Source organism: Typopeltis vanoorti, chromosome 11, assembly GCF_054136105.1.
Source record: "Typopeltis vanoorti isolate ZY-2024b chromosome 11, IOZ_Tvanoo_1.0, whole genome shotgun sequence".
Classification (NCBI taxonomy): domain Eukaryota; kingdom Metazoa; phylum Arthropoda; class Arachnida; order Uropygi; family Thelyphonidae; genus Typopeltis; species Typopeltis vanoorti.
The window spans coordinates 136,490,140-136,505,002 of record NC_143559.1 but is presented as its reverse complement, the minus strand read 5'-3'; the positions used below and the strand labels follow the sequence as shown (position 1 = coordinate 136,505,002).

General features: G+C 35.0%; 1 protein-coding gene across 1 annotated transcript in view; it reads left to right on the top strand.

Moving 5' to 3' along the window:
* Chc (clathrin heavy chain) overlaps positions 1-14,863 on the top strand; it is a 533,133-nt gene that overhangs the window by 336,371 nt on the left and 181,899 nt on the right. The window contains exon 20 of the mRNA XM_090400150.1: positions 4,465-4,648. Coding sequence (XP_090256276.1) covers positions 4,465-4,648 — 184 coding nt within the window. The remainder of the gene's footprint in view (positions 1-4,464; positions 4,649-14,863) is intronic.

Below are 14,863 nucleotides of genomic sequence, written 5' to 3'. Positions count from 1 at the left end.
TTGTAGACTACCAAAAAATCCATAAGAGGATGTTCTATTATGCCCAATTATAGATGATATAGACTCACCTACCTACAGACTAGTCAAACATTTAGCCAAACTTTTGGCAATACCTCATCACTTAAAAAAAAATTCATCCCAGTGTAAAATGACCTTGCTCTTCTCATTGACCTAATGACAACTTGGCTGTTATCCAAGCAGAACTTCATGATATCTCAGTTTTCTTTCAGTTCACCATGAACTCATATTTTGTTTGGCAAGGAAAATTTTACAAACAAATTAAGGGAACAGCCACTCCTGCCTCTTTCTTCCCCTTGGCTAACTTTTTCATGGAGACATTTGAAAAGAATGCCCCAAATTCTTCCTCCCATTAAACCCACTATTTGGTGGCTGTGATATATGGATGTGTTTGCAGTTTGGTCACATGGCCTTTGATATTATGCATTTTCCTATCCTATTTGAATAGCAATATCTAAGGATCCAATTCACAATAGAAATGAAGTAACAACAGATTGCCCTTCCTAGATGCCCTAGTTACAAGACAACAAAAATGGATCTTTGACCTTCAGTCTACAGAAAATCCACACACAGGTAAATACATCCATCAACAGTCACATCCTTTCTTCTCCCAACAATATCAAACTATCAAAATCTTAGTCCAGTGAGGTTTCCTCTGATAGTTTATTGTATTTTTGTTGTTTGTTGCTTCCAAAATCGTTGGCTGCTGAGATTATTACTTCCGTTAGGTTTTTGCTTATTTTATTTGTCTTCTGCAAATATATTTATTAAGTCTAATTTTTTATTTGAATTTTTCTTCATAATCCTTCTTGTTTTCAATAGGCTTTAAGTCAAAACTTCCTAATTTTTTGTTTAACCATTTTATTCTTTCCAATTTGGGGTTTATTTTAATTTTGGCTCTCATCAGCAGGTGGTCACTTCCTGTTTTTACTTGATTTAGTACTGAGGTATTATATACTTGAACTATTTCTTTGTTATTACACAGCATATAATCTATTTCAATTTTTATTTCTCCATTCGGACTTCTCCATGTCCATTTTGTTTTGGGAGCTTTCTTAAAAAAATGTACTTGGTACCAAAAAAGAGACAAAATATAAACTTTTAAAATAGAATATGCAGAACTATGCAAAACAATAAGGAAAAAGATGAGAAATGAAATAAGATCTTATAACACTACAAAAATAAAAGAAACAATAAAAATATGAAAATACTAAAAACATTTATCAGTTGGCAAAAGTCAGATAACTGCAATAAAAGATAAGAATGCGACTACAATGAGGAGCCAAGAACAAATCCTAGAAGAATTTTACTAAGAAGAAGCAGACTAGAAGAATTTTATAAAGAACTCTATAGTGATCTAATAGATAAATCAAATATAAATAACTATTCCCCATCACATATGGAATTCATCTCCCACCATTCACTTCAGATGAAATAAAACAAGCATTAAAACAAATAAAATGGAAAATGTCCTGGTGAAGACCTAATTCACTTAGAATTAATTAAATGGCAAGGAAACGACATAATTCACATGTCACAAACTTACTGAATCTATGCCTAGAAGAGGAGGAAAATACCAGAAAACTGGAAAATTGCTATTCTGATACTGTTATTTAAAAAAGAAGACAAAGAAGTAAAGAACTATAGACCAATTAGTGTTCTCTCTAATCTGTACAAAATTCTCTCAAAATAATAACAAACAGGTTAACCCCTCTTCTGGACTGAAATCAACCAGCAGAACAAGCAGGATTCTATAAAGGATTTAAGATAATTGATCATATTCATGCAGTAAAACAAATAGAAAAAGCAGAATACCAGTTGCTTCTCTGTTTAGCCTGTATTGATTATGAAAAAGCATTTGATTCCATTAAAACTAATGCAATAATCAAAGCACTCCAGTATCATGGAGTTCTTGGAGAATATATGGACCTCCTCCAGGAAATATACAACTTTGCAACAGCAACAATTCAACTTTACATGAATAGCAATAAAATATCAATTGAAAAAAGTCTCTGACAAGGAGACTCTATCACACAAAATCTTTACAGCCATCCTTCAAGAAATATTTAATAATATAAAATAGGCAAACCTTGTGTAAAAATTAATAACGGAAACTTAACACAGCTAAGATGTGCAGATATAATTTTTGCAAACGCTCCAGAAAACCATAATATAATGATCAAAGACTTATCATGAAAGCAGAAAAGTTGGTTTAAAATTAAACAGAAAAAAACTAAAATCATGTTTATTCATTTTGTAACACCAAAAAACATAATAATAAACAATTTCTTGAAAAGAGTCTCTTCAGGTACATGCTTAGGTCATCTCATTGATCTAAACTGTGGACTCCAAAAGGAAATAAATAGAACAGCTTAACTTGCCTGGAGTGCATTCAGAAAATTAAACGCATTTTTCAAAACATTGATGTCCCATTCTGTTTAAAATGGAAGACATTAAACCATTGTATACTTCCAGTCATCACATATGGTTGTGAAACGTGTTCGCTAACAAAAGCACTGGCAAATAAACTAATAACTCAAAGAAAAATGGAGAGTTGATGCTAGGCATCACATTAAAAGATAAGAAGCGAAACACCTGGATAAGAAGCCAGACTCATATCACTGACATCATCTTCACCACAAGTGACTAAATAAAATGGAAATGGGTTGGACATGTATCCAGAAGAGAAGATGAGCAATGGACCATCATACTAACGAATTGGATTCCAAAAGGAGGGAAACGAGGCCGAGGACATCCTTAAAGAAGGTGGAGTGATGAATTGTCAAATTTTGTTGGGACAAATTGGTCAACCATTGCCAAGAGCAGAGAAAAGTTGAAGGAACTGGAGGAGGTCTTCATCTAGCAGTGGACAGAAAAAATGGCTGAAAAGAAGAATACTACATTTGCCACAGAACTAACCCAATAAAAAACACCTTTTTTTTGATCAATGGCTACACCTCTCTCTGGATAAAAAGAATTCTATCACCATGTAATTCCCTCCTCCCACTTCAGATATAGATTATCACTATCCTTTATATTAATGGCGTCTCAGAAAAAGTGGCCAAGGTCTTAATGCACATTCTTGTGACCATTTATAGACTGCACAGAAAGCTAGAAAACCCTTATTCATTTTTCTCAAGAACCTCTTTAACCACTGGATTTATGTGGAGTATTCCAGGTACCTTGCAGCTACAGTCATTCATATTATAGCCAAACAGACAGGACAGCCAGCATTTGTATATCAGAGCACTAGGACTACATCTGTTTCCACCACTATGAGCACCCCGGATTAGCAGACCATGCTCTTGAATACCCAGCATAAGATCCATTGGGAAAAAAGCCACTTTACTCTACCAGAGCATATTTAAATTTGAGAGGCCTTTCCTTGAATCTGCTGCAGCTCTTACCAGCTATCCTAACCTGAACAAATATGGTTGTATCAAACAGCCTCTTATATGAGAGACCCTCATCAGCATTCAGCCAAGAATACCTAACCAAAGCTAATAGGTGGCATAATTATGGGACTTTAGGTCATCTTGTATCTCCCCTGTTCCATCTTTGTTATTGAAGTGTGCCTGCATACATGAGTTTAATACTAGTGTATTAATCCCTGAAGATGCCAGTTTAACTTTAATGAAATATAGGAAGTAATAATTAAAATTTTTTAATTATCTAATCTCTGTTGTCTATTTCCTGTAACATGATGCATGATAATTAACTTATAAGCCTAAACACCAGATTTTTATTCATCCTCAGTTTGTAAATTTTTTGTTGGTTACATGAAAAAAATTTGCAACACATCACTGGGAAAGTCCAACATAACTTGATTATTGATCTGAAACTTTGTGCTGCTTGCTGGTTCGGCTGATGTATTGGTGCTATTTTTAAATTTTCAGCTGTTATTGGTAAACCACATTAAAATAAATAAATTTAAATGCACAGACTAAAGAACTATCCTCCTTTCCTACCCCAAAAAATTATAGAAAGTAGCTGAACAGTATGTAAACACTTTCTCAGCACAGTTCAAAACATCATGGCAATTATTATGCTAGCAGTATACTAAAAGAAGGGATGCAAATATTGAAGCCAGGAAATTTAAATTTTTCAGTAGAGAAAACAAGATATTGCATAATTACTAAAAGAATAAAATAGAAACATTCAAAATGAAATTGTGAATATTTGTAATTTTGTGCAAGGACAGATGTCTTTTATGTGGAAAAATACTTAAGCTAATGATCTTAGCTGCATTATAGAATTTTGCATCACGGATTATATTCATTTGTTTATTAACATATGTATAGAGCAAGGATAAGATTTAAATTTCCTTTAAGATATTTTGCACTTGGAATGCAACATTTTGGTCATTAATAGTAATGTTATTGTGTGTTTTTCTTATTTTTTAAAGCATTACCCTACATTTTGATTTGTTTGTTTTTTATCTAACAGAAATCTACAGAATTTGTTAATTCTGACAGCTATTAAAGCTGACCGTTCCAGGGTAATGGAATACATAAATAGATTAGATAATTATGATGCTCCTGATATTGCAAATATTGCTATTGGCAGTGAATTATATGAAGAAGCATTTGCAATTTTCAAGAAGTTTGATGTTAATACATCAGCAATTCAGGTTAGTAAACTTTTTTTGGCAGTTTTTATATTATCATTATATGCAACTAGAATTCTTTTTTGCATGGTTTACATTTTTTATGCTAACAGAGAGAGAGAGAGAGAGAGAGAGAGAGAGAGAGAACATCCATCTTATTCCAGAGCACATCAAAGGAAGGATAAAAATGATTGAAATGATCATAACATTTTATATTAGGAGGTAAAGGAATTTTGCCACATAGAGGCAAAATTTTTCTTAGATCTAAAATTGATTTGGGAATCTGGTAATATTAGTGAGTTGTTATAATGGTGCTTGCTGTAGCAAGAGTTGACTGTTGATGAATGTCATTTACTGTAATTAGTCCAACTGATTAACAACAACAGTAAGTTAACTGCAGAATGTTATTGTCCATATAAGACTATTTCATTTATTTAGAGACCTGATGTCTTCTGTGTTTGTACTCTAGAGTAGAATTTAGGATCTAATTCTTAAGCTACTTATGACATTAATGTACAATGTTTACAGCCTTCTTTTGGTAGGATTCATTTGAAAAAGAGAACGTTATTTGTACATCCTTTAAGTGTTTAATATAGATATTAAGAAATCTAACATAGTGTTGGATCCTATGTTCTACTCTGTTGTATATTCTAGCTGTTGACTGATTCCACATTCGAACACAGAGAGAAAATTTATTTTTAACTTCGTCACTCTATTTCTAATTCGCATAAGCAACGTTGTAAAATCAACCATCAGTTAGTACCATATTGTTATCAATTTAATTCAGGCCGAAATTCTCCTTATTATACATAGGGTTCCCGTTAAGATTCAAGCTATTTTAATGAGCTGTGCAATGAATGAAATCAGGCAAACACAAGATTCATCCAAATAAAATTATTTAATTCTTTAACATATAAATTTACATTAAAACAAGGATTTCTAGTAGGGATAATACAATTGAGAATGGACACGTTCTCATTAAGACATTAGTAATCTGCTCAGCTGAGTATCATTTACAACTAGAATTTAAGCATATAAATTCCACTCTTCTTATTATCAAGATTCCAAACACAATTTCACTCTCAACAAAGCTATCATTCAATGTACTTTAAATATTGATTCAGTTTAACTATTCAGTACAATCACAAAGTATAAGTCATCAGTCATTCATTTATAAACTTCAAAGTTTTATCGATCTAATACAATAGTCCTCAGAAAATTCAGTTTCAATTTTACATTGCATTTTCACATAACAGGCTTCACTATATCACACCTTCTAATATGAACTATTAATCCAGAGATTCTTCATTTATTACATTTATGAGAAAATGATTCACATATTCAATCTTGAACTGTTAATTTCAGAAATATGAACTATATCATGTTCTCCAGAAACAAGCTTTGTTACTTCACACAAGGCATAGAAAAGATATCCTTACTGGTATAAACATAATAAATTTAGTTTAATCCTTTATCCAAGTGTGAGCAAACAAAGTTTGCGCCTGAAAGTATCTTCAGGACTGGGTTAAGGTGGTACAACACCAGGGCAACTCGTTGCAAAGGTGGAGCAAGCTACCAACACTCCTATCTCAGTATCTCCTATATAATGCAAAACACATCTCCTTGCGGATATGTCTAATGTTATGCATTAAGGGAAGGGCCACTACCCAGACTAGTTTCGACCTTTATTGAAGTCTCTTCAGTGGGAGCCAGGCCCAAGTGGAGATATCAGGCGGAAGCATTAGCAGGTCATATCTACCTATAGGAATTGCCAATTGGTGTGCCACCCTTTTTTAATAATTTACTCTGGATTTAGAGAAAGATGTTGAAAGTTTATTTTTCACTTGGTTAGAGTATAATAAATTTAGTTTAATCCTTTATCCAAGTGTGAGCATCTTCATCATCAACATCTTTCTCTAAATCCAGAGTAAATTATTAAAAAAGGGTGGCACACCAATTGGCAATTCCTATAGGTAGAGATGACCTGCTAATGCTTCCGCCTGATATCTCCACTTGGGCCTGGCTCCCACTGAAGAGACCTCAATAAAGGTCGAAACTAGTCTGGGTAGTGGCCCTTCCCTTAATGCATAACATTAGACATATCTGCAAGGAGATGTGTTTTGCATTATATAGGAGATACTGAGATAGGAGTGTTGGTAGCTTGCTCCACCTTTGCAACGAGTTGTCCTGGTGTTGTACCACCTTAACCCAGTCCTGAAGATACTTTCAGGCGCAAACTTTGTTTGCTCACACTTGGATAAAGGATTAAACTAAATTTATTATACTCTAACCAAGTGAAAAATAAACTTTCAACATCTTTCTCTAAATCCACTGGTATAAACAGTATAGCTTCCTCATTATCGAGAATCCTAGTAACATTCCTAAGTTCTTGAATACTTCCACTTTGAGAGCACACAAATATTATAGAATCCTGGGTTTCAGTAACTGATTAGTTAACATGGGAGAATTTATCTTCTTGCTCGTAATTGCAAAACCTTCAATATTTCTTACTCATTCTTATTATCCTTTCGTCCAACGCTATTCTTCTGCGAGGCGATAGGAATTTATAAAAGAATAAGAGCTCGAAGAAAGATAAGTCAAAATACAGAGTGGTTCCCAGTCCTTCCTACTCCGTTCAACCCCAGGTTATTTCTCTCCTTGCTTTCTACTGTGTCCTTTTTTTTTTTTTTTTTTCATGTACTACTCATGACATCCTCCTCTCCTTTCCCGTCAAAATCTGGTTCTAACTGGTTTTGTTGATACCGAATTGGCTTCTTGCATACTGTACAGTAACTCGCGCTAAAGCACGTGCTGGCAAAAAATAACATAATTTCTCACAACAGACAATCAAGTCTTATTTTGAAGAATTACTTGGATAAATTACATTTTACTAATAACATAATAAGATTTGCATATTTTAGTTTTTATCTCTGTTTTAGTAATATTAATTTCATATAATAACAAGCGATATTTAATACATAGTTTTCACAACTGCACTTCATCTCAAAATGATAAATGAACAAATAATTATTAATAAACATAACTTGAAAGAAATGATATGAACAGCATACTATTAATAAGAGATTATTAGTCTGAGAAAATTTTGCTTAGGGAATGGCAGATTATGTTGGACTCTGAATGAAGTATTAGTAATTTCCAATTCTCCTCATTCAGAATCCAACAATAGTACCACACATCCAGTACTTTCTTAGATCAACATTTGTCATTCTGCAAAACTCCCCTTCCATGTGAGGCACCTGTTAGCCCCTTTTTTTTCCCTCTGCTTTTCTTCCCATATTGTTTGCTCTGTTTCTTCTGAGTCTTTTATTATTATTATCATCCTGTCTTCCATTATCCCATCTGGGATCCAATGCCAGAAACCATGCTGCCACGTAATGATGTGACCCACAGACATAAAGGGAATCCTGGTAGTCTTGCACTATTTTGACCTCTGCTTTGGCAAGAGGGGTGGTTCTGGATGACCTGGCCAGAATCAATCAACTATTGGGCTTCCCTGTAAGGGTTAAGGATGTTATAGTAAGTCTCATTCTCCATAGTCTGGGAACAGGGCAGGGCAGCCCAAGACTTGCTAGTGATCTTATAGCATCTGGGGTAACCCTGGTGTTCTACTCCCACTTGCAGTCTTTGCTTACTGGAGAGTGGGTGTCCATTTTTGACTCCATGTTGGGTTGGTAGCTCTGATGCCAAACTAAATTCCTGAGAATGAACACTTCACGCCCTTCTTTATTAGGGCCACTCAGGCTCCGACGGCATGAAAACATAGAAACACCAATAGAAAATTGAGAAGGAGAAAACATCAGAAGTTGCAATCAGTACATCATTTTTCTTGATAATACATTCAACAGGGGAATATCCTCTTGAGAAAATGTTGCCTTCCAGAAGGGTTTGAAAGGATCTCCAAAGTTGGTTTGCAGAAAATTCATCGAATGGACAATTCATTGCAGAAAATTTGTCGCAAGGAAAATTCATTACAGAAATCATTGTGTGAACTATTGATCGCTGAAAATGTTTTTCTCTAGAAAACTGAAATGAATTGCATTGATACCGATATATAAAAAATAAATACAGCGCAAGATAAATTTCACAAAATATAATTTTAGTATGTATCTATGTATTAGTCCATGCAGTTAGCCAAGTGGCTGGTTGTTTTACAACCATATCCCTGGGAAAGGAGTGTCCTGGGTTCGATTCCCATCACTGACGTGAGCAGTGTAGGATCTTTCTCAGGCATAGCCAAGTTAACCAGTCTTGGGCAAGGACTACAGGTTTTTCCTCCCCAGTTTATGTGAGGGCTTTCCTCCTGTATGAGGGCTTTCCTACCAGCGAACTGGCCCTGAGAAGATAACTTCTACAGACATAGGATACACTGGGAGGCATAGGGTCAACTGCCTTATCCTCGTATAATGGTTGCAGTCATAATTTTGTAAATATTAATATTCCATCAACAGAATCTGTAGTATCAAAGTAAGAAAGAATATTTATACCATTTTAAGATGAAACAGGAATTAGGAAACTCGCCAATCAATAAATTACTTTCACTGTATAAGAATAAAAACTATTATGGAAATCTAAATAAATACATAGACCTCTTTTACAGTGTCGAGGGTTTCTTTTCCTTATAACCGTAACTGTTATACGAGGATAAGGCGGTTGGCCTATGCCTCCCAGTGTATCCTATGTCTGTAGAAGTGTTAAGTTCTCAAGGCCGGTTTGCCTGCTTGTGGGAGGAAAAATCCCATATTAACTGGAGAGAAAAATCCTGCAGTCCTCACCCAAGACCGGCTAACTTGGCTATGTCTGAGAAAGATCCTAAGCTCCCCATGTCAGTGACGGAAATCGAACCCAGGACACTCCTTTCCCAGGCATAGGGTTGTGAAGCAACCAGCCACTTGACTAACTGCACGGACTAATACATAGATACATAATAAAATTATACTTTGTCAAATTTATTTTGCACTGCATTTACTTTTCATATATCAGTATCATTGCAATATCATTTAAATTTTCTAGCAAATAACATTTTCAATGATCAATAGTTCGCGCGATGAATTTTTCTGTGATGAATTTTCCCTGCGATGAATTGTCTGGACATGCCAAAGTCTGTACAGAAGACCTGTTCAGCAGATATACCTATTTGAACCATGTAAGACATAATTAGAAAAGTTATTTCATGCAACATCTCTGGGGTAATGCCAGTTACTACCTCCCCAATGAAACATAAGTAATATTAAAGTGGGATCTTCTTGACATACTTGACGAGGAAATCTGCTTTGAAAAGAAAGACCAAGGAGTGATAGTCATGAGGAGAATACTTATACATGGGGTTGGTTACCTGGTTCCCACCAGGAACTTTACATTCAACAGTACAAAACCTTGTGTCAAAGCAGTTTATCTCAACTGGGCAGCCCTAGTTGAGACTACATCCTGAACTCTTTGCACTGCTTTAAAAGTCAGAAGTATGATCATTCTCAAACTGCCTTTCATAACTCTGCCATCTGTGCCTGATACAGCAGTAAAGACCATGAAAACAAAGATTGCAAGAGCAAAACAAAAATCCTATAGTTATGTAAAATTTATGTGGCTTTTATATTTTTATTTATGTTCTTTAAATCTTATTTCAATATTCTATCTCTTCTCGTATTTTACTTTGCTTTAACGTGAATACAGGTATCCCTTGATTAACATGATTAATTAATCCCTTGATGTTACTGCGTATATCAAAATCGCATTAATCAAATATAATAATCAATGGTAAAAATTACAATTCATCGATGATCAATTACTGTATTAATAAAGATTGCAGGAGCAAAACAAAAATGCTATAGTTGTGTAAAATTTGTGACTTTTATATTTTTATTTGTTCTTTAAATTTTATTTAAAGCCTGGCTTGCTGAGTGGCTAGTGTATCCGCTCTCCAGCCAAAAGGCTGCGGTTTCGAATCCCGACGTGGGCATGGATGTTTTTGATTGTCCTTGGAAATACTAGTGGCGGCGATGGTAGATGGCGTTGGTGTAGTTGCGGTCAGTTAGTGGATTGAGTTGCGGAGACAGAGCTGTAGAACCCTCCCTGGAGTTGTCTAATATAATAATTCATTTCATATGGTACTCTTTTAGGAAAGATAAAAAAAATGAATGCAAAGTAAATGTTTAATAATAAATGCTTGTGCCTACATTAGTTATTGCAATTTTTTTATCAAAAAAATTATCAAGAGTTGTTTGAACATTTTTAGTTTTTTCCTGTCAGCATATGTTATACAATAATAAGCAAAATGACTCTCTAGACATCGGCAAACAAGCAGTCTTCAATTAACATCTGGATCCATATCCATTCCTTGCTGCTTAAGCGATTCTAAACTGCGAAATATTCCATCCAGTTCTTTAATTGCTATCTCCTTTGGAATGTCATCTTCACATTCCATTTGTTCATTGTCTTTATATGCGCAATGTTGTTCAATTTCAAGAAGATCATTGTCACTGAAATCTTTTGAATTTGAATCCAATAATTCTTTAACATTTTCTGCATCAACCCCATCAAAAACAAGGTCTTCACCAATTGCAAAGATTTCTTCAACCGCGTTGTTCACATGATTTTGAAAACCACCTAAGTCATTAGTGCATTCTGGCAAAAGGTTTTTCCAAACAGCTCTCATGCAGCTGTTTGGAAAAATAGCTAGAAGACACTTGCTCCCATGAGTCACGAATGTTTTTAACTGTGTGTTTAATGTTAAAACTTTTCCAAAATTCTTGGAGCGTAATCACATTTTCTCCTGTTGTTGTTTCTACTGTCTTTAAGAATGTCTTTTTAAGAAAATAGGCTTTGAAAGTTGTAGTGACTCCTATGACCATGGGTTGAAGCAATGACGTCATATTTGGTGGAATCTTGGTAAATTTAAAGGTGCGCTAATTAAAACTCTTGCAGTGTATATCAAGGGATTGTCGCAATTAATTTCGGCGTGTTAATCAAATCCCGCATTAAGCAAAGCCATGTTAAGCAAGGGACACCTGTACTCTACTTATTATACAGTCATAACTCCGAATGTTCTAATCCGTTGCTTGATTGAGTTACTTATAGTTAATTCTTTCCCTTCACCTTTTGACTCTCCCTCTTAAGGTTGTAACTATGTTATTCATGTGGACATAACTTGGGAACTTGCCTTGGGCTAGAGCCAAATTCCTTTGTTATAACAGCAAGCGTATTTCTTCAATATTGATTTCTGATTTATTTTTATTTTGACTGTGCCATCAGAAATCGCAGATAAGAATTTAATATCCTTCCGTAAAGAAAAACACTTCACTTAGCACAAAAATACTTCTAACTCTCAACACTCTATCAAGCAACATAAAACTCTATTCTACAGTCATGGCAAACTATTCCCTAAGGTCATATAGGTTCAATTTTTATGAGCAGTGCATTGGTATGCAGGAATCAGGCAAATTATTTGACAAAGAAAACAATTTATTCTTACTAATCAAGTCACATTAAAGGTTAATACTAAGCATACTCATTAACTTTAGCTTGGATCTTAAACTATTCAACCTAGTACAACAATTTTTCACTACGTTCACAGATTTAATTCATATATTAGAAATGACCTATACGCTATACAACAGGCAAGTTTAAACAATAGGTAACAATAAACGCTTTTATATCGCAACTAAGCAGGTAAATTCTCATTGCTTATCTAAATTCCTTCAGTTCTTAAATAATAATAACAAACAAATTCACTAGAGCAATCTCTGCTACAATTCTTGCCTTTAGTTAATCATATATAGAAGACCTTGGTATTAAATCATCTAGTCCACATTGATAGATCCTTGAGATCGATACCATCTATTTCATTCCAATATTTCCTTTCACATTCGGGCACTTAACTCGACAATGATGGGGCACTTCCACTGGCAGGAACCAGCAGGCACTTTGGTGACGGGAAGTCTAGAACTCACTTCTCTCACTACTTAAATGACCCATCTAACATCTTCGAGTATCTGTTGGCAGGAACGGTTCTCTTGACTTAGAATCGACGTGACATGTACGAACTGAGAGCCGGAACAGAAAACTGGGCGAAAGCCTGCTTATCCAGCGATGACCATCGATAACGGCCTCTCCTCTCCAACTGCCCACTGGCTACCTATGACCGACCTTCCCAGACTTCTGCTATGACAATGGACCTTCTTTGATGGGGGGAAAAACTCTCTGCGCTCTGTGTCTCCCCCTTTTAAGCTGCTCCATTGACCTTGGATTTTGCTACCTTTCATTTCCTTGGGTATTCACAATGGTATGCACCCGTCACTTTTTTTTTGGCGCTGCGTTAAGGCGGAAAACTCCACACGTTCTTGACCTTCATAAACATAATAGCTTCAGGTCTTATTTTAATCTGTCTGGGATATTTCTTTGTTCTTAAACATTCTATTATTACAATTCTTCTATACATAATTTTCTTTGTGGTTGTACAGTAATTCAATAGTTAGATATTTACAAAAGTGACAAGCAAATCAATCTAATTTATATTTCTAAGTAAAATCAGTATAGAAAGAATTAATTTTAATTTTTCTGTCTGTACAAGATTTTACACTTGTGAGGGGAAACCATCCAGCTTCTTTCTAAGGATGAGAAGATCCAAAATAAAAACATAACAATGCATTACTTGCTAGGGACTGAGGGGTGAAGAGGTAGTATAAGAATAATACCACAAAAGCAGCAACAACATCTGGTAAACTCTCTTACACAAAAAAGGCAGCTGTAAAGAAAGTGTCAACAGGGATCCAAACCCCTACTGAAGGTTAAAGACATGTCTTTGAGACCCTTTAATATATGGACCATCAACAGATCACATGGATACCACTGTTTCCCCTGTTAGTTATTCATATTTGATGACACTGATGCTATATGGTAACTCCCATATCTCATGGTGTTTTTGGCAATTAGCCTTGATTTTTCTTCCTCAGTTTTCAGAAAAAAATCAAGGCTAATGAAAACAAAATTATTCAACATAGGAAGCCAGATAATACCACCAAAAAAAGAAATAATGAAATCATTCCTGCAATGGAATTGTTGTGGATTCTGTCAAAACATTGACATCGAAATCCTCTTGCAGAAGCATAAACCAATATGCTTCTGCCTGTAGAAACATATCTAGACCCTACAGATGACATGATTCAGCATTACAAAATACTACCATCAATCATAAAGACAGGACATGGTATGGACCTTCTGATGGAGGAATTGCTATCCTTGTGGCATATACCTTCTATATACCTACCTGATCATAGAGATGACTATGAGGATAGATATTATCTGATCTTTTTCCACTCTTTAAGGTGGGAAGCTGACAATCATTTTTCCATTATATTGACTTTTCTGCATGGGCAGCTATGCTATCCATCATGAATATTATGATAGAAAAAATAAGCAAACCTACTCATTAGCAGAATTTGATTATGTAATGGTCAGCTCTTCTTCCATCACTGATGCAGTGAATCATGTGACAGTGTAGTATATAAGCTGCTACAACTGAAATTCCTGAAATGGTCAGTTTCCATGTTTCTCTAAGCCATGGGGGGGATTGACAATTGCAGAGCAGCCAAGAAAAAAGCTCACAAGAAATCTTGGGATATTTTTTTCAGATACTCCACAACACATACCTCATTGTTTTCAAATGTGCTGAAGCAAGACACATCCAGCATTAGTCAAAAGGAATTATGGATTCATTATGCAATCTCCATAACAAGAACAACCAACACTAAAGAAGTCTATGACAAACTCCAGAAAATGGAGGACAGATATATCATTCACCAGCTCTGTCCTTGAACACAATGAGTGCACAGTCAGTGATCAAACAGCAATTACTAACTCCAGGAGATTTTTGCTAAAACATAAGCAACATCTCTAGAGTTCCTTGTCCAAAAAAGCAAACAGAAAAATTCTTTTTGAAGAATTTGAAGAATTTTTCAAGAATTTAATACTCCATTCACTAAACAAGAAGAAATGAAAGCTGCTTTGCTTAAGTGTCATCCAACTGCTGTTGGGCCAGATAACATCTGTTGTGAGATGGTAAAACACTTCATTACCATCATCCATGGGTCAACTGTTTTGCATCCTTAACAGAATTTTGCAAGCATATTTCTGGGTACCTGGCAAAAGGCAATTGCCTTTCCTCTGCTCGTACTTTTTGCTTCTGTGAGATTCTGGAAAAAATGATTAATTCTTGTTTTTGTGGTT